The sequence below is a fragment of the Aspergillus affinis genome, assembly GCF_023601865.1.
Source record: "Aspergillus affinis strain CMG 70 chromosome Unknown NODE_13_length_462506_cov_86_819959, whole genome shotgun sequence".
Lineage (NCBI taxonomy): Eukaryota > Fungi > Ascomycota > Eurotiomycetes > Eurotiales > Aspergillaceae > Aspergillus > Aspergillus affinis.
Window position 1 is genome coordinate 371,776 of NW_026515794.1, and position 24,241 is coordinate 396,016.

The 24,241-nt window shown below is 50.5% G+C and overlaps 7 protein-coding genes across 7 annotated transcripts; 5 read left to right on the forward strand and 2 right to left on the reverse strand.

Annotated features, from left to right (window-relative positions):
* Positions 1 to 1,849: 1,849 nt before the first annotated feature.
* On the forward strand, positions 1,850 to 3,060 carry KD926_001979 (DUF3712 domain-containing protein; the record flags this gene model as incomplete). The annotated part of the gene is made up of 4 exons (XM_053096925.1): positions 1,850 to 2,010; positions 2,089 to 2,504; positions 2,564 to 2,685; positions 2,779 to 3,060. The coding sequence occupies 4 exons, from the start codon at positions 1,850 to 1,852 to the stop codon at positions 3,058 to 3,060; spliced, it is 981 nt and encodes a 326-aa protein (XP_052959136.1).
* Positions 3,061 to 4,827: 1,767 nt separating this feature from the next.
* KD926_001980 (asparaginase ahrA) lies at positions 4,828 to 9,053 on the forward strand (the record flags this gene model as incomplete). The annotated part of the gene is made up of 7 exons (XM_053096926.1): positions 4,828 to 4,883; positions 4,944 to 5,027; positions 5,095 to 5,406; positions 5,476 to 6,642; positions 7,810 to 7,979; positions 8,041 to 8,741; positions 8,799 to 9,053. The coding sequence occupies 7 exons, from the start codon at positions 4,828 to 4,830 to the stop codon at positions 9,051 to 9,053; spliced, it is 2,745 nt and encodes a 914-aa protein (XP_052959137.1).
* Positions 9,054 to 9,840: 787 nt separating this feature from the next.
* Positions 9,841 to 13,054, reverse strand: KD926_001981 (uncharacterized protein; the record flags this gene model as incomplete). The annotated part of the gene is made up of 5 exons (XM_053096928.1): positions 9,841 to 10,876; positions 10,941 to 11,303; positions 11,726 to 12,377; positions 12,440 to 12,669; positions 12,870 to 13,054. 5 exons carry the CDS (start codon positions 13,052 to 13,054, stop codon positions 9,841 to 9,843), a joined length of 2,466 nt encoding a protein of 821 aa, XP_052959138.1.
* A 2,357-nt stretch (positions 13,055 to 15,411) lies between these two features.
* Positions 15,412 to 16,017, reverse strand: KD926_001982 (uncharacterized protein; the record flags this gene model as incomplete). The annotated part of the gene is made up of 1 exon (XM_053096929.1): positions 15,412 to 16,017. The coding sequence occupies one exon, from the start codon at positions 16,015 to 16,017 to the stop codon at positions 15,412 to 15,414; it is 606 nt and encodes a 201-aa protein (XP_052959139.1).
* Positions 16,018 to 18,063: 2,046 nt separating this feature from the next.
* Positions 18,064 to 18,828, forward strand: yth1 (cleavage polyadenylation factor RNA-binding subunit YTH1; the record flags this gene model as incomplete). The annotated part of the gene is made up of 1 exon (XM_053096930.1): positions 18,064 to 18,828. The coding sequence occupies one exon, from the start codon at positions 18,064 to 18,066 to the stop codon at positions 18,826 to 18,828; it is 765 nt and encodes a 254-aa protein (XP_052959140.1).
* A 932-nt stretch (positions 18,829 to 19,760) lies between these two features.
* On the forward strand, positions 19,761 to 20,821 carry pst2 (putative NADH-quinone oxidoreductase Pst2; the record flags this gene model as incomplete). The annotated part of the gene is made up of 5 exons (XM_053096931.1): positions 19,761 to 19,787; positions 19,895 to 19,980; positions 20,052 to 20,448; positions 20,525 to 20,611; positions 20,657 to 20,821. The coding sequence occupies 5 exons, from the start codon at positions 19,761 to 19,763 to the stop codon at positions 20,819 to 20,821; spliced, it is 762 nt and encodes a 253-aa protein (XP_052959141.1).
* Positions 20,822 to 21,373: 552 nt separating this feature from the next.
* npl4 (nuclear protein localization protein 4) lies at positions 21,374 to 23,567 on the forward strand (the record flags this gene model as incomplete). Its single annotated transcript, XM_053096932.1, has 4 exons — positions 21,374 to 21,472; positions 21,564 to 21,694; positions 21,768 to 23,235; positions 23,301 to 23,567. 4 exons carry the CDS (start codon positions 21,374 to 21,376, stop codon positions 23,565 to 23,567), a joined length of 1,965 nt encoding a protein of 654 aa, XP_052959142.1.
* Positions 23,568 to 24,241: the final 674 nt, after the last annotated feature.

Consider the following 24,241-nt stretch of genomic DNA (forward strand, 5'->3'; position numbering starts at 1 on the left):
ATTGGGATAATTGGGATGCCCATCCGCGTCTTAAGGAAGCGAGATGGGTTGGAATGATACCCCCGGATAGTCATGGGAGGCCAGGGATGGGTGTCCCTGTAGGCCGATGGAAATATGGCGTCTGATCGTGTTTCCACGGAGCGATGTACATCTCGATGGCATCTTGTACAAGTATATTGGAGAGTATATATCTGTCTGTTTTATGGATCTTTTGTCTGTCCCTTTTTCCAATTAAGTATCCGTATATTTGTAGTCGCCGGGTCACGCGTGCGGCTGAGGCTGAACCCTACCGCTGGGCACAACATCGTCTCCTTTCTTTTTTCTCTTTCCCCCTCCCTCGTTTCTTTTTCCCACCAGCCGTTCGAGCTTCAAAACCTGACTAGACCTTGCAGGGTTACACTACCGGTCTGCGTTTTGCCTCTCCTGTCGGTCGCCCCTCCTTGGCTTTGCATGATTCGCCCCGAGCCATCGTATCAAGGGAGGGGAAGTGCGTGCGCCTGACAATCCCTCGAACCAGCCGGCCTGCTCGATATTAAAAAACCCATCCTCACACAGTCTAAACCGGGGACGAAGAAATGAGAGTTTACCATGGATGGCGCCTTATTGGTTGTCGCTCTGACTGGACCGGACAATGGCCCGGGAGCAGTCAGACATCCGGTCACACTACTGTGCGAACTAGTCATGGACTCATAATAGTCGCATTCTTCGATAATCGACCTTCCCCCAATGAGCGACCCCCTCGCGCCAAGGAACGATCGCCATGGGGAAATTTGGGGAAATTGATCAGGTCTGGGGTTGCATTCTAGACTTAGTCGCTGCACCACGTCCAATCGTCATCTTACTGATATTATGGTATCACCGCGACTGGCATACGAGGAGGTCTGCTCTATTTTGAGTTCCCTGGAAGTCAAATATCCGCCCTAACTACCTCGGTAGGCGTGTAAAAGCAATGTTCTTCGCCGTTTCTATCTGGGTTTTCCTCCGAGAGGTCATGCCTCCTAGTCTAAATTTGCCCCTGTGTCTTATATTCCTATTTTCCATGTTTCTTTTTTTTTTTTTTTTTTGCTTTTTTGCCTCTTTTCGGTCGAACCCGTTCGCTCCGCCTCCTTCCTTCCTAGCGTTTCCTAATAAGCAGTAGTGTATTGTGTTTTCTTATTTGCTTTTGGGGGAAAAAAATCTCCCCTGCACGAGGTCCAGAAAGATGGCGCGAACCCAAACACTCCACCGCAAGCGAGTTCCGCGGTGCTTGATCTGGGTAACTGTCATATTAACGACATGTGATGGACCCGCCCCTCTGCCCAAGGGACGTTCTAGTTCTTCTATAGATAATAGATATAGCATTGGGGGGGGATCCGTCGGGGTGGCCGCCCTCTCTCCAGTCCTTCCTTTAGTCCCAGCGTTCCCGACACTCTGAGCGACCAGAAAAGGATCCCAGTGTCGTTGCATGCCCGGTCGCTCTTTGTCTGGTTCCTTTGCTGCTTTCCCACTGACATTGCAAGAGGTGCGTTCATTTCCAACGTGACTTCATTCACCTGATGGGGCAACACCCCGCATTCCTGTCAACACTCTGCTCCTGTTGTTCGAAACTCCCAGGAAAGTTGACATTTCCATCTTCAGTGCAAGGACCCTATCAAGTCATCCCGATTTGAAAAAGTCGGTACCGTACTAGGAGGATAAAGTCTGGAGAACGGAAAAAGCAACAATTGGTGTGTGTTTCTTGCTGCATGGACCTAGCACGGTCCTGTCATCGTGCATGCTGACCTGACGCAAGGGCTGGCTTGTCCCCGGCAGTCTTGATCCGAGCGAGTGAGACCTGCTGTACATCGAAGCTCAGCAACATATACACGCAATGGCAGGTGGAAAGCCCGACGTGACCGAGGTGGGCGCGATCGATGTGCCGTTGGCCCCGAAACCTAGTTTCAAGTCCCGCGTGGCCGCTCATTATAAGCGTTGGTGGTGGGCGCATGTCATTGCCTTGATTGCGGTCATCCTGGTGGTCGTCCTTCCGGTGTAAGTCGATTCGGCTCAGGCCGATGACAGGTGGACCAGAGCTGGGAAAGTACTAACGCCCTCTTTTGTCCGGCATAGGATCTATGTCGGCTATCCGAACATCGCCCAGGGCGACATCAATGACTCGACTCTGGAAATCACATCGATGGTTATTAGCGACCCCGCTCCCGACTCCTTCCAATTGAACCAGACACAGGTCCTCGGCAGCCACAGCCACTTCCATCCCAAAATCTATGCCTTCGACGCCGACGTTAGCCTCTCGGGATCCGCCCCGTTCGCAAAGGTCCGAGTGCCCGAAGTCAAGGCCAATGACGGAACCATTATCCCTGTCGAGCAGAAATTGGACCTGAGTGATGCGGATGCGTTTGGCGACTTCGCGAAGGCAGTGATGCTGAACGAGGAGATTCACCTGAACATCTACGGAAAACCCGAGTTGAAGCAGGGAAGCTTGCCTACGATCACCGTCACGTATAACAAGACCGTCACAATGAAGGGTGAGTGTCCATGGGGCAGAGTCTTCGCTCGGATCGAATGCTGATACCCATGCTCCAAGGTCTCAATAAACTGGCCGGATTCAAGCTGCTCGATTTTCACGTCGGGAAAAAGGACTCGGATGGCAACAATGGGCACGGCAAAGTGTCGATCCCCAATCCGTCCGTGATGACCATTAGTATGGTAAGAGTGAATCAAATAGATGAAACGAGTCCCACCGGGTTCGGAAATCGATTGGGAGCGCACAATTTGTTGGCTGACCGATTCGCTTTGCAGGGCAACGTTACTCTCGATCTGTCGGTAGACGGCACCAACGTCGGCCAGTCTTTCCTGAATAATCTGGTAATTCGGCCGGGGAACAACACTCTCGATATGAAGGCCAACGTAAGCTCTGCGAAGGTGGCCAACTTCTTGCCGAAGTACAAGGACAATATCGTTCCCGTCGACATCACCGGCAACTCCAGCGTGTATCATGGAAAGGACCTGCCATACTTTGCCGCGGCCTTGGCGGCGAACAAACTGTCCGTCGATTTGAATGTGCTGGAAGCACTGTCCTAAGGGAACTCACCGGGCGGGCATCGGCCTATATCGCCCGTGGGTGTGCGAGCTTGTTGCGGTCTGGGTTTCTGTGTGTTACGGTGTACGATGAATGTGTTCTCAATTCTCATTGCCTTGATTGTTTTTTTATTTTTTATTTTTGTTTTTTCCCCTCTCTTAAGTAATAAGTTATGACATAGTCAATTAATCTCAGCCGTTTCGGACGATCGCCCAGTTCTGTTCTTGTTCTCTCTCCTTGTGTCTCCATCGGAGTAGTCTATCGCTGGAAATTGCGGCTTTTTTTCTTTTTTCTTTTTCTTCTTTCCCTCCTTCAGGTTTTGCTGCTTTCTCTCATTTTTCGATCTCCGTTAGTCCATCAAACTCACCTGTGGGTCTCTTAATTCTATCAGACTCTCCGCCGACAACCACAAGACGAGGTCCATTCAATCCACTCCGGTTTAGGATTTCTTTTCAATTACATTAACTATCTATAGCGTTCAACCGTGTCACATGTCTGATGCCATTCCCACGCCAACTGAGCATCAAAGAAGGACGAGCTGTTATCGGCCTCATCGGTGCCTAAAGGGGAGTAATCAAAGACGTATGTGCATCTGGTTTCTTATTATTAATAAGATGTCATCCTCAAATTGCCTTTTATCAGCGTATCCAACGTTTTCAAGACGGTCAATCGCACACACTGAATCTGTATTGCCATACTCAGCCATCGCTGACAGAAGATATTTAGCATCACAATAATGGGCTTCTGCAACCCAGTTTCACGCGTACAGCATTAAATGGAATTGAATATCAAGAGATTTGCTAATTTCTAGCGCGTGTATGTGGATGTTATTGCCATTGTCTCAAAGATACTAGACGAGCACATCGTGTTGGGCTTTCGGAGGACCTTGTTTGCATCTCCGTCTATGCTTTTGCTGTTTGGGTCAGCCGCTACTAGCTGTATGGCGTGCTGCAGCTCATTGTTGGTCTGCTCATGCCGCTCCATGCTATCGCAATGGACTTTCTGGCCAGCATGCCCAAGATCAAAGGTCACAAAAGAACTGTTAGTCGCGGTGGATAAATCCACCTAGCGGAGCAGTCTGACCCCCAGACACAAGGACTGGGTTGCTCAACCCATCTCTAATTCTCAAGTAGTTGATGGCTTTTTTTCTTTTATTTTCCCCTCCATAGTTTCATTAAACTATCTCGTTCTACCCTGGTGTTTCTGGCACTCTGGGTATTCTAATACCTATCCCAGCAGCAGTTTCACTAAGCAAAGAAATTCAAGCAAGAAGGTATACTTCCTCCTTTGCCACTATGATATCTCTTCATATCTACAAAGAACCTCGGGCATTTGCTTACCCACGGACACCAGAGAATCCGTTTTCTTAGTCAGACCGAAAGCTCTTTCAGATAATTATTCACATTGCAGTCATGAACACACCTACGGATTTGCATCCCGACAAGATTGGTTTGCAGGCGGGCTCAGCCTTTTAACTCCTTTGTCTGAAAGCATACCATTTTCTTTATCGCGGTGTTCCATCCAGAATGAAGTTATATCTGGTTTCTACCCGCGGGCTTCTCTGTTATGTTTTATTTCTCTTGTATTCTCCGCCTCCAAAAGCTCCTGCATCGCGCAATTATTGCATACATCTCTCCCAACAGCAGCAGAAGAACCAGCTTGCTTGCATTCATTATTTCATAGGATACCCATCCCTAGTTCTGCCCGCCCTTCAACCTAGCCGCCTCTGGACGTAGCTGAATCGAAAACCTTTCTGTTCCGTTTTTGAAATGCTTAACCCACACGATTATCGCGCGCTCTGTTTGGCATTGGAAGAGAGACTCCGGTAAGTTGATTATGCACAAGCCTAGTCTTGATCGGCGAGAAAGACTGATGAGACTGAAAGGCAAATCACCGAGACAAACAGTTCGTTTGTCACAGGGAATGGTTCGCTTGTCGCAGGGAATGGTTCGCTTGCGGAGAAAAACAGGTAAGTCAAAGAGAGAAGCAGACAGTCAGTTTGATTTGAGAAACAGACAGGCTGACAAGACGTTCAGGCAGAACGAAGAGCTACTTCAGCCGACGACTTTTACAGAATATATTCACTTCTGCCATGAATCCCTTTCAAAACCTTTAAGAGTATCCGCTGGCGTAAAAGGAGTACTACGACCAGCCACTGAGAAGTTCTGTCCGAGGCTGCTGAAACACTGGACAGAGTGTGAGGACGAGCAGGGAAAGATTTACCGCGCAGTGTGCCACTTTCTCGGGCAAAATCGTCTTTTCGAGCCCATCGTCGTCCTACGGGGGAATGGAAAAGAGGTCGAACATAACCCCATAGGTAGTGAAAAGGACCTAGAAGTCTATGAGCGGTCCTCAGTGGAGAACCACGTCGCCCATATTATTACGGTGCTCTGTGGGATTCCCGCTGCCTAGAAAAGATTTCACCTTGGTTCCAAGGGTATCCGTTTCAAGAATCATTCTGATGACCTGCAAACAAGTCCAAAGACCCGGCCTCAAGTGGAAGGAAAGGCAACAAAAGCAGCCTCCAAGCCTGATTCCTTCTGTGTCCACGATAATGAAAGAGACAAGACCCTTCTGATGACGGGCGAATATAAAGCGCCCCACAAATTGCCTGTGGATAAACTTCGTGTAGGGTTGCAGATGGAAAATTTCTATGAGGAGCTTGTTCTGAGAGAAACGATTCCAACGGAGAAGAACAAAAAGTTCAAATACGATGCGGCTCGCCTAGCGGGCGCAGCTATTGTCCAGCAGTATCACTCAATGATGGAGCTTGGGCTTGAGTACGGGTATATAACGACCGGCTTAAGATTGGTACTGCTGCGAATACCGCAAGAGAGTCCGGAGGTTCTTCGCTATCATCTTTGTGAGCCAAATGTTGAAGCAGACCAAGGGGACACGCAATGCTTCTTGCGACCTGTGACAGCGATTGCACGGGTGCTATGTTTATGTTTAATGAGCCTGAGTTCAACGGCCCTGGGTCCTGAATGGTGCACCAAAGCAGCACCCCCGACCTGGAAAATCGGCTTTGATGAAGTACACCGTGAGCTGTACGAGCGGTCCGACCTGTGCGAGCAGTCCAAGAATTCCAAGAAGTCCGATACAGATTCTCCTTCCCTAACCAAAGCTAAGGAATCGACAAGAAAATCACCGATCCAGACCCGATCACGGACTGCCTGCAGAAAACCTACGGATCAAGTGTCCCGAGAGGATAAACCAGACTCCGATCGCGCCCTTGGCCCCGCCCCTGGATCAAAACGTTGCTATAGCGATACCGCGTCGTCTTCGCCTGCGCAACAACCAAAACGCCCTAAACGTGAACATAATAGGCCCAGAAACAGCCACCGACATCGCGATGCGCAGTTTTGCACTCAGAAATGCCTGCTTGGCCTAAGAAGACGTGGCAAACTGGATGAAAACTGTCCCAACATCAAGCTTCATCGAGAGAACGGCAGCAATTGTCACCGTACCACCACTCGCGGCTTGGTCACCTTTATCAAATATGCAGTGGATGAATGCCTCGAAAACGCCAAGCCAATGGGATCCTGTGGATTATCCGGCGCGCCATTTAAGCTTACCAGCGTCAGGTATGGGTATACCGTCGTGGGAAAAGGAACTGCATGTTTTCTGTGGCCGCAGCTTAAACGGGAGGCCGCTGTTTACCGGATGCTCTCTCCCACGCAGGGATCGGCAGTTCCAATTTTCCTGGGAAAGTCAACATGCAGAAGACATATCACCTTCATGGGGCCGGGAAGATTCGGCATATGATACTCATGGGGTGGGGAGGAGATTCATTAGACAGGACCGAGACCGATGTCAAGAACAAGAACAAGAGCATAGCGAGGGCGGAGAAAGAGATTCGGTCCCTGGGGGTCCTGCATTAGGACCTTGCATCGCGAAATATTCTGTGGAATACCGATCTAGACCGGGCTTTGATCATCGACTTTCATCTTTGCGAGTTCGACCTGCACCGGATCAAGGGGAAGCCGAAATGGTTGGTGGAGAAAGGTAGCGGTCTCGCTTTAGTAGACGAAGAAGATAATGACGAGACCCTCCGACACTGCCCCTACCACGCGACCTGCATCCATCGCCTCGTTGAGAGCTGCCCGAACGAAAAGTACGGCATTTACTGAGGGAGGTTGGGAAGTTGGGAAGTCCGGGAACCCTCGTTGCATGCGGTCACTTGACACCGTCCCGTGGCTTCCTTCCTTTGCTTTTTCTTCTGTTTCTTCTTCTTCCTCTTCTCCCTCCAACTCGAAATATCAGATCGAATCCCTCTGCCGTTTCTGCACCGGATCGCAGCCCCACTATCAACGGCAACCTAGTCAACTTGGCACCCCAATCTATTAGCAATTGAGTTGGCCGTCGAAACGCTGGCTCGGTCAATCATTGATCTATCTTGCACCCACTATTAGATAATTGAAATTTGGATCCGCCCGGTCGATTTGGATTTTTGGAGATGTTCTCCAACTTCCTTGTTAGGCCACCTTGGTGATTGATGATCAACATTCCAAGAATTCCCTCACCTTCGGCCGCTTCGATGCTATCGTCATCCGATGCTGGGCATCTCGGGTTTTTCCCGGAAGAACCCACCTGCCTCGAAATTGGATCCCTGCTCGCTCTATATAACTGTCCATGGCATCCGCGATGTCAAGTAGGTCTCTTCTAGTCGGCATCCAAGACAAGTAACAAGCGTCTCCCTCAATCTCCTCGACGCAATTCTAGCCGTGGGCAGTATTCATCATGGGTTTCAGCCTCAAGTCTCTCGCCATGTCGGCCTTGGTGGCTGCCAGCCAGGCCTCTCCCCTTCTCTATACTCGTGCTGGCAGTGACTCCAACGCGACCTACGCCTACACCAACTCCAATGGCCTCAACTTCACCCAGATGAACACCACTCTGCCCAACGTCACCCTCTTCGCTACAGGTGCGTCACTTTCCCTTCGCTTGCGGTCTATATAGTATCAGTCAAACTCACAATGTCGTAGGTGGCACGATTGCCGGCTACAGCGCCGACAGAACGGCAACCACAGGGTACAAGTCCGGTGCCGTCCCCATCGAGAAACTGATCAAGAAGACACCGGAGATGCTCGACGTGGCCAACGTCGCGGCCGTTCAGTTCACCAACGTGGGAAGCGAGGACATCTCCTCGACTCTCCTGCTGCGCATGGCCAAGCAGATCAATGAGGTCGTCTGCAAGGATCCCACCATGTCCGGCGCCATCGTCACCCACGGCACTGACACTCTGGAGGAGACCGCCTTCTTCCTCGACGCCACCGTCAACTGCCACAAGCCCGTCGTGATCGTCGGCTCCATGCGCCCGTCGACCGCCATCTCGGCTGACGGCCCCTACAACCTCCTGGAGGCCGTGACCGTGGCGTCCAGTCCCGAAGCCCGGGACCGCGGTGCCATGATCGTTCTGAACGACCGCATCGTCTCAGCCTTCTACGCCTCCAAGACCAACGCCAACACCATGGACACCTTCAAGGCCCCCGAGATGGGCAACCTGGGCGAGCTCGTCTCCAACAGCCCCTACTTCTTCTATCCGGCCGTGGAACCCACCGGCAAGACGGCCTTCGACGTCAGCAACATCAAGTCCATCCCTCGCGTTGACATCCTTTACGCTTACGAGGACATGAAGAACGACACCGTTTACTCGGCCGTCGACAACGGCGCCAAGGGTCTTGTGGTACGTTTTGAACTCCCCTTACCGTTCCTATCATCCCGTCACTAACACTCGAACCAGTTCGCCGGCTCCGGCGCAGGCACCATCGGCACCTCCGCCCGCAACGCCATCCACAACGTCGTGAAGTCCTCGCAAATCCCCGTCGTGGTCAGCACCCGTACCGGCAACGGCGAGGTGCCCACCCTCGACGACAAGGCCCAGATTGCCAGCGGATACCTGAACCCATCGCACTCGCGCATTCTGTTGGGCTTGCTTCTTGCGCAGGAGAAAGGTATCGAGGAGATCCGGGAAGTGTTTGCCAAGATCGTTGCTTAATTTGCTTTTAATATTTAATTACTTTTTTGATGTGACTAACTGAAACTGACTGGCTGGCCGTGTAATACGGTATGGTTACCTATGAGATATGGCTTTTTGTTTTTTTTGGGCCTCTTTGTTTACACTACATGTATAGACTTGATTAGACAGATAGACCAGTGAGATTCCTAAAGGAGTATAGCTGTTTCATTGTGCTTCATTTTGCTACAACCTGCTGATTATGAAAGCTAGAAAAGGAATGAGTACAATTTCTCATGCAAGCAAAACGAAAAGATATCGCAATACATAAGAATTAGTTAATGAAATGATATCCAGCTTTCTACTGCATATACTGGTCAAAAAGAAATTGATGATGTAATAAAAGCAACAAAGTATGCAATAAATTCTAGCAATATGCGATGGTAGCTGTGATTGTCTTTTATCCTATTTTCCACACATGGGGTTGATTAATCCTGTAATTTGTAAAATTGTCGTGTGCTATCTTTTTATTCTTCTTTTTCTTCTGTCTCATGCCTTCTTCGTAGATTGCATTGGAAATAGGGTATATTTGGACCTTCCGGTTCTGAGGTTGTTGAGTCGATAATAACATGAAATGGACTTTCATTCGATCATGAATGGATCCGCTTAACGGAGAACTTAATCATGAAAGACTACCTTCGAGTGAAGTCTGGTTGATGTTTTTTTTTTTGGGACATACTACCATAGCCCAAGGCGTAGTGGATCGAGCATCGAGGATAATGATACAGACCATGACACGGGACCGAGGACAAAGAGATGGGGAAGCTCATCATCCACCCACCCCAGTAGACGCAGACTTGCCGAGTCCTTCGTCCAAAACAGCCCGTTTCGTGAGATCGTCATGGATCCAGGATTCGATACGCGACGCCGTGTCGCCCACCAACCGGTCGTAGTAGATGTTTCGCGGCAGAAACATGGACTGGTGGGCTACCACCTCGTCCACACCTTCCATGAGTACGGGAACCCAGAGGTCGTCTCGTCCTTTTATGGAGTCTTTGGGAAGGTAGCAGAATTTTCGGAGGGATTTGGAAGGGGAGTTTTCCTCGTCGCCATCGCCATGACCGCTGTCGAGGTCATTTGCGTGATCTTGAGTATGTTTGGCTATAACGTCACCATGCTCCTCATCAACAGTGGTGTGTGTCTGGGTTTCTTCCTGTGCTTTGATGTCAGGTTGCGACGTGGATGAAGCATCTGAGTCGCTTCGTAATCGCTCGTCCTGAGCACTGCCCTTCTTAGCCTTTTTCACAGGTCCGGTACTCGTCGTGAAGTAATTCACAAATCGGATCCGGTTGACTCCCGAGTCGGCAGGCGTGTTCCAGTCATCAATGGCCTCTAGTTCGATTAATTTCCGATGCCGTCTGATCAACTCAGGATAATTGTTCATGCACCCCGCATGGTCATAGTATGAAAAGAAATACCGCACGAGGGACCGCGACAGATTTTCTGAGTATTTGGAGATAAAATGACGGGCTCCACTCCAGCCCTTCCGTTTTGTCAGGTGGAGATCGTTGGGGAATGTCGGGTCGAATGTCTGATTCTGATCTGGAAAGTTGAATCCCCCGGGAGAAGAAGGTGCCTCAGGATCGCTAGCATCGTCTGAGGAGCGATGGAATAAGCTCCCAATACCGGTAGCCACCACTCGAGGATTAAGACCTAGGAATGGAACGTCGAAATTCACAAGGCCTAAGATGCGATGTTTCAAGCGGTGATTCCGTGACAGTAATGCCACCTCAGAGGAGACGATGCCACCGAGACTGTGGCCGAGGAGGATGACATCGAGGTCAGGTGCCTCATGTGGGGACAACCTGTTCGCTCAATGAGTATTGTGATTGCTTGAATACATTATATTCAGAGACAAGACTCGCATACCATTGACTAAAGTGGTCTCGCGCAACATGGATCGGCCCGCGAGTCTTATACCGCGGATAAACTTTGGTGTAGACCACATGGCTTTCGCTCAGTGAGATGGTGAGTAGATCATGAAGGTGTTTCGGAAAGTTTTGAAAACTTTCCTCGGAGCCCATGAAACCATGAACGTAGATCAGCAATAATCGACGCTTCTCGTCGCCGCCTGCCGAGGGGTCTAGTGCTAGAGAGGCCGTGGAACGAAAGAAGCGGCTCTGACCGATGCCATGACCCGGGGGAGCCAGACGGGAGGAGTCCAACTCCCCATACGCGGGGGGAGGATCCGAGCTCCATTCGACAGACATGGGGAGAGGACCGGAATGGGATCTAAAAGATGGAGACGTTGGAATTCAAGGATGACGTCCGTCCCCGGTTGTCATTGTTTTTAGGCAGCGAACATCGGACGGTCGGACTAACCCGATTGGGAACAGCATCTATGGGGATTTTGTTGATCTTCATGACGCAGAAGGATGCTTGTTCTTGTTGTGGCGGTGACCTCCTTTGAATCAAATCATCCTCTGCCCGGGTTTCAAACGACTCTGCCATCGTTAAAACTGACCAAAAAACAAATAAGACAATTCAATATACAAGCAGACTAATGGACATGCATTTTCTCATTTGATACGGATACCATAAAAAGTTACTCAAACACACGCGAGCCTTCAATTTTAGCCCCTCCCCTTCTTGGCGTTCTTTCCTCGTTCCCTGCACACGCTGGTTCTTTTCGATGGTTCCTTTGGGTCCGTTACATTTCGTGGAGCGTGTTATAGCCAGTTTCAATCAGGCTCCGAGGGCCCTGGGCATCTCCTCCGATATGCCAATAAAATAGCCCTCCAAGCTTGGACCTGGTGACGAATTTCGCCTTTTGCTGCACCGTTCGCGGAGTGTCGTAAGTCACGAAACCACCATCCCCTCCCGAGCAATATGCCGCCCCAAGTTTATCGTCGTGGTGCTCTTTAGCCCCGGGCCGAGGCAGGGCGTTGTAGTCGAATACCCCATCCTCCCCGCCGCAGCCGGCATAACGCTGTCCCGGTTTGCTACTGTCGAGAAAAGACCGACCATAGGCGGGAATACCTAGTAGAAGCTTCTTCGGATCGACACCCTGGGATAGAACATATGACACCGAGGAATGACACGAGACAGCTCCCGGAGAGCGTCCATAGAGTTGCGCGTGGTGACCTGTCTCATTCGTCCAAGGCCCCGAAAAGTCATAGGTCATGATATTTATAAGGTCCAGATACATCTGCGCTTTGGACAGGTCAATATTCCGGAGAGCCCACTGTCCCGCCGGGAGACAAGTCGCCAATACGTATCGCGGCGCAGGCAACGCCTCCCTGAGTCGCGCCAGAAGACGCACATAATCGAGTCCCTGCTGAGGGTCCGCTGGGTGCTCCCAATCAACTGGCAAGAGGGTCAGTACCGCGAATCAGATGATTGAGGGCGTACGAAGGATCCGATTCTACCATCGATGCCATCCAGACCGAACTGGTCCACCAGCTGCCTGGCCGTCCGAGCGAAGGTCTCCACGCGGGCTTGGCTGCGGGCCACGCCCGCGAAGTTTTCGCTTCCTTTTCCCCCTCCCCCAACGGACAAGACAACCTTTAGCTTGGGGTACTGCGATTTCAACTGCGTGAACGCCCGGATACAGCCTTGCGTGCCGTCCACCGGCATCTGCACATCCGCCCATTCATCACTCAACTAGAACTCGACGTATTGGTCAGCAAACCATCCGACCCCAATAATTCACGTCCCTCCGAGTGAAAGGGGCGTGGGCGGGAGATCCACATAGACCGTGCCGTCTTCTTTGACCCTAGAAAGAAAATAGGCTGATTAATGACTGTCTGCAACCAGAGTCAGGCGAAGGATTCCCCTGCGGTTGTGTAAGACTAATACCAAGCAAACGCGTAGAAGACATGCGAGACGAATCCCAGTCTGAGCGAGGATGGAGCTTGTTGACGGTAGATTCTCCAATTCGGATAGTACGCCGCATTCAAGTAGAATGGGACTTCATACGAGCTGTTACTGGACCGCTCGGCGGCCTTGCGCCGCCAGTGGGGGAAGAGGGATCCGGAGAACATGACGGGCGATGTATAAAGAGGGGGAGGAGAATAGGGCTGACAGAAGGATCGGAGAGATAAACAATCAATAATCATACAAGAACAAGATGAGAAGAAGAAGAAGAAGAAGAAGAGAAGGAGGAAGAAGCAGAGGAAAGACCAGAGAGAAGGCGATGAGAGCGCAACTGCCTATTACGGCGGGGGTCACGTGTGGTGCTTTGCGCAGTTTTAATTTTTTTAATTGTTTTATGCATTTCCTCTTTCTCTTTCTCTGCCTCGTCATCTTCGTCTTCGTCTTGGGCGTTGGCATCCCTCGGCCACTGACAATAATTAAAAATTAATAATAATAAAAAGCCTCCATGCTGAGTCAATCCGCTAGAAGGCAACAAGGCAAGAAAGCAGCAAAATGACATAAATGCCATGCACCTCACCCGACGCGCATACTCCCCGTCAATGAGAGAAAATGGCGCCCCCCGCTGACTGCTTCGGTTTCTTGTTCTCCAGCCTGTCTGCATAGCACCCCAAAGAGTCTTTGCTGATCAGAACTGAAGGCCCAACCGTCGAGCGGACGATGTCCACCCCCACCTATTTTTTCTCTCTGTATAAGCCTCCGACGAGAGATGAGATCGTGACCATTTTGGCTGCAGTCGATGATTACGGATTAGGCAGAGGGGGGCGTTTAATGGATCGGACGGGCCGTCGTCGGTGAGAGTCCGTGGGCCTGGGGAGGTGACGCCCTTTTTTTTTGCGCCCTTTTCTGATTTCTCCCTGAGAAGTGGATCGGACCATCCGCACCAAATGTCAGCTTGGATCAACAAGTGGTCTACTCCGCGCGCCAATAGAATGCAAAGATGAAAGATGGTTTCCGTTCGGACTGAGAGATCGGATTTGAGAGGAAGGATCTTCCTTGAAATTATTCCTCCTTAAGGTTTTTCTTCTCATGCTCGTTGCTTTTTCCGGCCTCGTTCGCTAGACCTGGGAGCTTGTGGGGAGAAAATGCAGCCGCCGACTAGCGATTTTCATCCCCGCATGACAATGCCTGCCTTGCGATCTGACTGGCGCTCGGATAGTCAAGGATCACTCTTGCGTCAATCATACGGAGTACAAGCCATGTCTTCCGTCTGTCTATCGGTCTGATTCTGGAGAGAATTGCCCCTGCCCATAGGTAACAGCACGTGCCACCTTATTTCCTACTGAGAAGGGCTTCCTTGGCCTCTCCGACCAAACATGGACTTGGGCCTCCGTCAACCCACGCCATCCGTCGGGCTTCGCAAAAGTCCTTTGCCGATCGCGGAATATCAAGCTGAGCATTTGGCCGGTGCTTTGGCTGTGAAGGCGAGGCATGTGATTCCTGTATGCAGGGGCAACCGAAACCAAGTAACCATCGCATTATTGGGCTTGTTGCAGCTTGGCCGTGTTCCAAGTAAGGCGGCATGGCTGGCGTGGGGGATGACAGACTGCCTTACATATCACACCGTACTCCGTACGCTGTATGCCCACAGTAGATCTTAGTGGGCCATATCGGATCTGCGGAGTACTGGTTCGATGCTGCCCTCCGACCGTCAACATTAGTCGAAATACGAGTCGATGCTATTCGTGTTCTAATTCCAGCCTCAATGCGCTAGGTAATCGGATGGGGTAATTTAATTCCACTATGGACCGAGACAGGTTCTTTCCATTTCCAATCTGATTAGGATCGCTTTGGATTCTATTGCACATGCGTTCCGTCATGTCAGCCAAATAGCCGTAGTCCACCGTTTGCGCATCATGTCATTTCCATGATTTGAAGGGACGCTGTAAATGTTACTTTACGCCTATAAGCTTGAAGACCTTTAATAGTTTTTTCAGTCAACTATCATGCTTTCCGTTAAGTCTCTAAAAAGGATTCAATTTAGCCCTAAATAAGCAGTCTTCTCATGCCCACTCAACCCCTACCTTCCAGAGTGGCTCGAAGTACGACAGGTCAAGCCCGAGGGCAGCAATTCTTTCCCAATGGGCGATTTATTTAGAGTTAGAGATCTAACTGACATCACATCGAGATAGAGTTTGCGAGACCGAAGATCGATACTGACTCAGACCTGTGATGGCTCTAAGTCGCGAAAAAACGCATTTGATAGGCCACTTGATTTCGCCGGAAATAGCAAACATCAGCCCAAAGTATGTAGTGTGTATATATATGATGTACAGTAGTATTCAGATCAAACAATGCCATTATCTTATCAGTTGACGACCGTTTGAAAGCACTGGTCGAAGATTATAGTATATCATTATGATCGCTTTCCCTCGTTCCCCAAATTCTTTGTCCACGCTATCATAGATTCACAGAAACAAAATTAATAATATTGAATCATCCCGACAAAAACAAGATCATCATTGAACTAGAAAATAGCAACCGCAGCCGCAGCCGCCAACGGAGCCGCAGTGATCAAAGCCCTAGCAGGGCCTGCAGCCCTCGCAGCATCTGGCGTCTCAGTTGCCTGAGGAGCCGTGAACGACGATAACCCGGCAGTCACCGGCATTTCGTAGTAATCGACCTTATCGGTGCCGAAGGTCGACGAGCTAGTCGTGCCGGTCGAATAGGACGTGCCGTCCATCTTCCCGGTCGCCTCGTAGCTAAGAGAGCAGCCAGCGGATTCAGAGAAGGAGGTGAAAGAGCACTGTAGCTCGCGGGTAACGGTGACGCCGTTGTCTTTATCTTTGCCGGATTCCCAGGCGGTGTAGACGCCGGTGAAGCTGTAGGTCTCGGAGCCCTGGATGAGGGTCCAGGGCTTGTCGATGTGGCAGTCGGAGGTGGGTGCGTCTTTGAGACAGGCCACGGCGTAGGTGGTCGCCACGGCGTTGATACCGGCCACGCTGGCGGCGGTGCTCTTGTACCTGGGGATCTCGATGCTGGTCCAGTCAGCACCGAAGTAGCCGACGGTCGTGGTGTCCTCGGCAATGGATATTCCGGCGAGAGCCGCGATGAGTAGGAATGAGGTCTTCATCTTGCGTGGAGCACAGGAAAAAAAAAAGTGAATAAATGTGAATTGATAGACGCAGATGTTCGTCAGGTATGAAATTTCGATTAGAAAAAGCAGAAAGAGCAGAAAAGTTCGCACGAGGGACAAGGCCCAGTAAATAGTAAATTCGGAAAGCCGTTGACCAGGGGCAAGGCCTTGTTCGAACTCCCATTCCGGTTATGATATACGGACCATGAGGCCCAAACTACCCAAACAGGCTAGACATCGAGAGTTTCATGTACAATCCAACTGCTAGCCCCGGACTTTAGCCCCAGAAAGAGAATATCACAGGCCATGAGTCACAGCCATGGCAACTAGCTCGGGGTTGAGCACAGCCCTGTGCATTGAATCCCTGGTGGAACAGAGATATGAGGCTCGTTTTGGTACCATTGGGGTTGCATCGCTCCAGTAGCGTTCCCTAGCCCCCATTTATTGTGGTTTGGCAAAACGGGCTGAGAATTTAGCGAAATTTGCACTCCAAACCTAGCGATGTTGTTGGTCGGTTTGGTTGGCTGCTGGGTGCCTAGTAGTCGAGTAGCATGGGAACTAATGTCGGATCGGGCCCTCTCGGAGATGGTTCTTAGGTCTGTGTACCTCAAAGGCCGACAAAACGAGGTGTAATACTTGATAAAAGAGTTTTTAACCACAAGGCTATTCAGCATTGAATTCAGCCCCCACATATCAGTTTCCACATCTTCCGAAATTGTAGGAATTCCGAACTTTGGGGTCTTGCAGACTCCGTAGCCGCTTAGATCAATCAAATTAAGCTTTGTCCACCAAGTGTGCTTTCTCTATGACAAGGCTCTGCCTTAGAAATTCCACTGATGAGAAAAGATCAGGAAAATGCTCTTTCATTAACTGACCAATCAAAATCTCAAGAGAAATATGTTAGAATAAAACTTGACAGGTGATATCATGGCGTTCGGACTTGAAAAAGGTTGGAAAATAGTCTAAGTCAATCCGGCTGATAGATGATTGTTGTGGCAGAAATTATGTGGGTCTATTGAAGAAGCGATTATTCAGCCAAGGAATATGATCATATTCAAATGAATGAAGGTCTTGATTCTTCTAACTACACGATAAAGAAGCCGATATTTATGCAATCTTAGAGGCTTCAAGATCGTCATAAATCATACGGTTCATATTGATCGGTTGCATGATCGGTCCGGTTAAGCAAGGCGATGATATTAGCGGTTTAGTCATCTTCCGCGGCCACAATTGTAACTAGTTAACGTATTTCACTACCGAGCGGCGCACCTGTGTATCCCATACTAATCAAGCGTTTTTCGATCTTCAATATCTCAACCACCATTGGCCCCATTGTAATAATATGTTGATAACAGCTATATATATACTTCTGGAATATCCATTTCTAGCATGGTTATATATAGACCAGTATGTGATCTGTTATACTAGGTTAAGATAAAATACAGTAAAATACAATGTAATATATATTACTAGAAGATATAGAGAAGTATGTCCTATATAAATTTAATATTTAAATTTACTTTATCCCAATATATTAATTTACAAATATAAAGCAGATTAGACAAAGTTTAGTTAAGATATTAGAGGTCGAAAAACGCTGGATTAGTATGGGATACACAGGTGCGCCGCTCGGTAGTGAAATACGTTAGTTAGATGATCCGGGATCAGAGGCCCTTTAACTATATAGTAGCCGGAAGTCTACCTAGGTAAGTTGGGGGATATGACATGTAGTATTCATTAGGCAAAGGCAACTGAGCCACGAATAAAGCCCGAGAATTAAACCATTTTCCATCCTTCAAAAAAGTAAGGATCTCATAGAGGATTATTAATGTTGTGAGCAAGAAGAAACCATCTCTTTCCACAATGAACATGATTGGTATCTGACTAAGCCGCCATTGTTTCATTGCCACCGCTTTCCATTTACGATCTCTTTGATCTTCCTGCCATCTTCCAGACCTCCAACTTGCTCACATTAATTCATTGTCTCTTCTTCATCCCCCGTTCTGAAGCTGATTCCTACCATCCCCGGAGATTTACACTGCCATGACTGCAGAAGTGAGCCACGCTGCGGCGCAAATCCTATCCACCGACAACGCGCGCGACCCCAGCTACGACGAATTCTCCTTCCTACCTTTCCTCCGCCAGAATTTTAGCTTCGGCCTCGCCAGCGATGTCCCTGTGTGCAAGGCTTACAGCGAGGGCCACTGCCCCCTAGGGCCCGCGTGCCCAGATCGCCATCCCACCCCGTCGCGAGTCACGACGTCGACGACCACTGCCTCAGGACTGGCACCGTCCACAACCCACGGGTCGCTGGTCTGCAAGCATTTCCTCAAAGGCCTCTGCAAAAAGGGACTGAAATGCGAATATCTGCATGAATACAACCTTCGCCGGATGCCGGAATGTCAGTCCTTCTCGCGGTCCGGCTACTGCCCCAACGGCGACGACTGTCTCTACCAGCACGTGCGGGAACAAGCTCGACTTCCCCCTTGCGAACATTACGATCGGGGATACTGTCAGCTGGGACCGCTATGCGCCAAACGCCACGTGCGTCGACGCATTTGCCAATACTACTTGGCAGGATTCTGTCCGGATGGAAAGGCCTGCGTCAATGCCCATCCGCGATGGAGCGAGAATCTCCCGCGACCGTCAGTCCGGGTCGAGAAGAGCGAGGAGGAATTGGAGCGCGAGAAGATTCTGATCCGGGAGGAGCAAGAAAGGGAGAAGGAGCGGGAGCGAGAATGGAGGTCCGAACGTGGTCGCGGCGGGGGGTTCATGCGCGGTCGGTTCAGGGGACGAGGACGGGGTTAAGAATCCTGTCCAGACGAAGGGAGGGATTCTGACCAGCATTCGGTGTTTGAGTTAATTTATTTTGGAGTTTCTACGATCATCTCAAGATACCCCCAATTCGAGGCATTTGACGGCTACCTTAACCCCGCCAATGCAATTTGTACCAATGGCAACTTCATTTTTCTTTCTTTCTTTCCCCCCCTCCAATTGTTGAGCTATCGAACCATTTGGTCACGGACAGGCGAAGCCCGGACTCCGGGGCGATGAATGAGGTTCCTAACCAGATTGGGGTCGGGTATGTTGATAAAGTACTGTTTCGGCGCCAACAAATGGCATCATGTACGACTCGAAGTCTCCCATAGGCTGCAGAAATTAGGAGTGGGCCCCAGGGTGCACCCGGTCAGACATTGGAGTTGGGAATACGCATTTGACAGTTGTACTCGGTTGGAGAGGGATTGACGAGGTAGCAGGTGACATCATGACTAGAGGCGTTTAGGAAGTACATAGAAGTTACCTCTTAATATTGACATAGGGGGAACGGAATTCTAGAAAAAAAAAGAACCCAAAAAATTCAAAACTAGGAAGAAAATCCACGGCAGACGAAGAGACCAAAACCGGCAAATTGTCTTACAGGAATCTGAATCAGAGATCAATAATACATGGGAGATTCATTTGTCAACGCTGTGTAAGAATCAGCTAAACGGGAAGGTCTGGCGCTGATTGGCCTGAGGCCCCACTCTGGCGGGCATCTGTAATCGATTACGGCGGATGACTGAAGAGCGTTTGGACGGTCTGGAAGGGGCCCGCAGCTCAAGCTTGCTGGGGGTGTTGCTGCTCAGGAATCGACTATAAAGAGCTGCTGGTTCGGTACCCCTCTCCCCCTCTCACTCCATCTCCCTCCCTCCTCTTGCTTGTTCATAGTCCTCTGCTTTAGAGCTCTCAATACCGTCACCATGGCTCCCAAGATCGCTATTGTCTTTGTATGTGACTTCTATACTTCTGCGATCCCCCACCTCTCTCTCTCACACACACCCTTTCTAACCCTTCGTCCTGGACATTCGAACTAACCAATTGGTGATGTCTACAGTACTCCATGTATGGCCACATCCAGAAGTTGGCCGAGGCTGAGAAGAAGGGTATCGAAGCTGCCGGCGGTAGCGCCGATCTCCTCCAGTAAGCAACCTCTTCTATGACGACCGATTGAGAGATGTTGCGAAGTTCAATTGCTTATAATTGATGCTCAGGATCGCCGAGACTCTGCCGGAGGAAGTCCTGGCTAAGATGCACGCTCCCCCCAAGTCCGCTCACCCCATCGCTACTCCCGACAAGCTGAAGGAGTACGATGCCGTGCTCTTCGGTATCCCCACTCGTTACGGTAACTTCCCTGCTCAGTGGAAGGCCTTCTGGGACCAGACTGGCGGTATCTGGGCCACCGGTGGATACTGGGGCAAGTACGCCGGTCTGTTCGTCTCCACCGGTACCCTCGGTGGTGGCCAGGAGTCCACTGCTATTGCCGCCATGAGCACTCTCGCCCACCACGGTTTCATCTACGTTCCCCTCGGATACAAGACTACCTTCCCTCTCCTGTCCAACCTGGACGAGATCCACGGCGGTAGCGCCTGGGGTGCCGGTACCTTCGCTGTATGTTTTCCGTCCTCATATCATTATCTGAAGGATAACAAGAATTCGTTAACTGACCATGGAATCTCTGGTACAGGGTGCCGACGGTTCCCGCCAGCCCACTGCCCTCGAGCTGCAGATCGCCGAGGAGCAGGGTAAGGCGTTCTACGACCACGTCTCCAAGGTCAGCTTCGCTTGACTGCATGGCAGCGAGGAATCCAAGCCCGAGACCTCTGCGGCCGCATCCCAGCAACAGAAGAGCACGGAATCGGAGACCTCCAAACCAGCGCAGAGTAAGCAGAGTGGACAGCAGTCGGGACAGAACACCCAACAGGCTAAGGACGAGACGAGCGAGGGACCTTGCGGTCTGCCCAAGAAGTGCAACATTCTCTAATCGTATCGTTTCCTGATACCCTGTGGGAGCTTCCGGCCCGATCTGCTTTACCGTTTCTGTTTAATCTAGGCGTTTATTATGGGAGGTATATGATCTGATGTTATTTTCTTTTGTTGATACGATGTGAGAAATACCCGTAAAGGACTTGGCATGTCAATACACTATATAGGCGTAGAAACATAATAAAGGATTTCTATTAACCATGAACTGGAATTCTTATAGTATGAATACTATGAATATTATTTGCGGCATCGAGAGAATAGATTCGTTTGAACGTAGTAGTTACAGTAAGGGGATTACCTGTAATGGGCCTGATTTCGGCGAGGTTCTGCGGGGTTCTGGTAACGGAGTGTAAGCGCCGACCGATGACGATAGAGAGAGTGAGAGAAGCTCCGTGGGCTTTCATTCATTCCTTCATTCTGTTCTCCTCCTTATCGGATCATCATTCACTCCCGACATGTCCCGTTAAAGTCATACATATATATTGCCAGTCTCATTCAATCTATCTTCTCTGCCACGTCCCCTTTCCTTTTCCCTTTTTGAGCTCTCGTCATGGCGTCTCGGCCGATCATTTTGAGATTCGAGAGCCGCAACGGTCAGTTTCGGTTGACCGTGAGCCCGCAGGAATCGTTCCCATCTCTGGAGCAAAAGGTGAGTCCTAGAAGCCGTCTTCTGGCTTGCGCCTTATTTCCGTGATAAAGAAAAGCGGCCCAATGCTAACCAAGTGTCCCATGTTCTCTAGATTGTCGAACACCTTCCCGACGACGTTGATCCATCCTCGCTTATTCTCTCGAACAGACCGATAGGCACTGGTGGAGAAGAATGCCTTTTAAATACTCTGCAAGGAGTCTCGATTGAGGCAGTTGGTATAAGGTCAGTTTGTGGCAAGGATCAGTGGCTTGGGAGAGATGTGCTTTGATTTGAGCTGCTGATCTCCTGGGTTTAGGCACGGTGACAAGCTCTTCCTTGGGTATCAAACCAAAGAGGGACCACAGGATGGGTCGACCAACGGCCAAGCTGCCACCACCAACGAGTCCTCTCGCCGCTTGAATGGAGCCCCGGTACCGCAGACCGAGACAGTCGCGATTCGCCCTCAGCCCGTTTCACCATCAGTTACGATTAAGAACCCCTGGGATGTGGTGCAGCAAACGCCGCTGGATAACGCACTGGATAAGAAGGATGGAAAGATCAAACGCAACAAAGACTTGAAGATGTGCAGGCACGGCCCTAAGGGCATGTGCGATTACTGCATGCCCCTCGAGCCCTACGACCCCAAATATCTCGGCGAGAAGAAAATCAAGCACCTGTCGTTCCATTCGTACCTGCGAAAACTCAATGCTGCGACCAACAAATCCGAACTCAAGAGCTCCTTCATGCCCCCCCTCAACGAACCCTACTATCGAGTAAAGCGAGATTGCCCATCCGGACATCCGTCGTGGCCGGAGGGAATTTGCACCAAGTGCCAGCCTAGCGCCATCAGCTTGCAACCCCAAGAGTTCCGCATGGTGGACCATGTGGAGTTTTCAACGCCCGACCTCATCAACTCGCTGCTAGACTTCTGGCGGAAGTCGGGTGCCCAGCGCCTGGGTTTCCTCTACGGTACTTACGAGGAGTACACCGAGGTGCCTTTGGGAGTGAAGGCGGTGGTTCAAGCAATCTACGAACCACCACAGGTAGACGAAGTCGATGGGATTACGCTTCATGAATGGCCCAATGAGAAAGAGGTGGATGAGGTTGCTCGTCTGTGCGGTCTGGAGAAGATCGGAGTGATATTTACCGACCTACTCGATGCCGGACAAGGAGATGGCTCCGTGATCTGTAAACGGCATATTGACTCTTACTACCTCTCATCCCAGGAAATCACCTTCGCGGCCCGATTGCAGGCGCAGCATCCGAAAGCAACGAAATGGAGTCGAACGGGCCGATTCGGTTCCAATTTTGTCACCTGCGTCCTCAGCGGCGATGAGGAGGGAGCTATCACGGTGAGCGCCTATCAGGCTTCGGTCGCCGGAGTTGAAATGGTACGGGCCGATATCGTTGAGCCCTCCGCAGAACCGTCCGTCATGCTGGTGCAATCAGAGGAAGACGGCACCGAGAACGAGTCACGATACATCCCCGAAGTTTTCTACCGCAAAATCAACGAATACGGCGTGAGCGCTCAGCAGAACGCAAAGCCCAGCTTCCCCGTCGAATATCTTCTGGTCACCCTAACGCATGGGTTCCCCACCGAGTCTTCACCTCTCTTCACTGACACTAGTTTCCCCCTCGAGAACCGCGAGGTGATCGGCGAAAGCCAGGAGCTTCGACATGTGGCTAAGAAGCTAGTTGCCCATGGAGATCCCGACAAGGCGATTCGAGCAGTATCCGACTTCCACCTTCTCTACTTCCTCCATTCTCTTTCGACTTTCAGCAAGGTAAGGTTACCAGATCATGGCCATGTCTACATGGCGCGCTAACACTTGCGTTCTCCAATCAATAGGACGAAGAAGCCCTCCTGTGCCGCGTCGCAACCACCCGGAACCCCTCCGACGGACTACAGTTGATCAATTCTCCGGGGTGGGCAACCCTGGTCACAATTCTTCAGGAAAGTGGTGAGCGGCCCCCCAAGCGCCCCTGGCTGAGTTCGGCCGAACCTCCTCGCGCAGTGCCCAAACGCGAGAAGCGGTTTCTCCCGTCAAGGCCTGAGTCTCCCAAGTCCGAGAGTGAACAGCTTGCTAAGAGGTTCAAGGGAGCTAGTCTAGAGTGACTGGTTGATTTCGAACAATCCCACCTAGCCGCGATATCACTTCGAGTGTACCGAAACCCCTCGTGCGTGAACGATCAAGGCACTGTCATCGAGACTATCCCGAATGAACTTCGCCCTGTTCAACTTGCGCCAGGGCTCCAACCCTCTACCCTTTTCGCTCTGTCTGGAGGCCTTCAACCCGATCATCTCCAGTCTTCTCTCTCTCTAGTGCATATGTGTTTTGGTGCCCACGGATATAAGTCTCGGCATATGATTTCGGGGTTTCTTTTCTTCTATTCTAGCCTTGAAAATAGATCTCGCGTCTTAGATGGTACGAAATCGGTTGTTCCTCTCCTGTGTCTCGGGTTAGTATTGGATTGTCTTGTGTAGCCAGTTAGCCGGTAGTGGATAGATATGAATCGATCACATCCGTATACCATTGTGTTGTTAGCAAGACCTGCGTTACTTTGAGGGTTGGTGCGTATTATCATGCGACCTTTCGCAGCTTTGGTGCTTAGATATTGGGGTTGATGTGAAATTAATTTCAAACCTGTATGCCATCCATCTACGGCTCTGGAAGAAAACCTGCCTCAGGCCAGCAAACCGGCAGATGGTTGTTGCGCACCGGGAACAACCGGCAGAACCAAGCCAAACCCAAATCTGACCGCCAACGCCAAGCTGACCGCTTCAGGCCG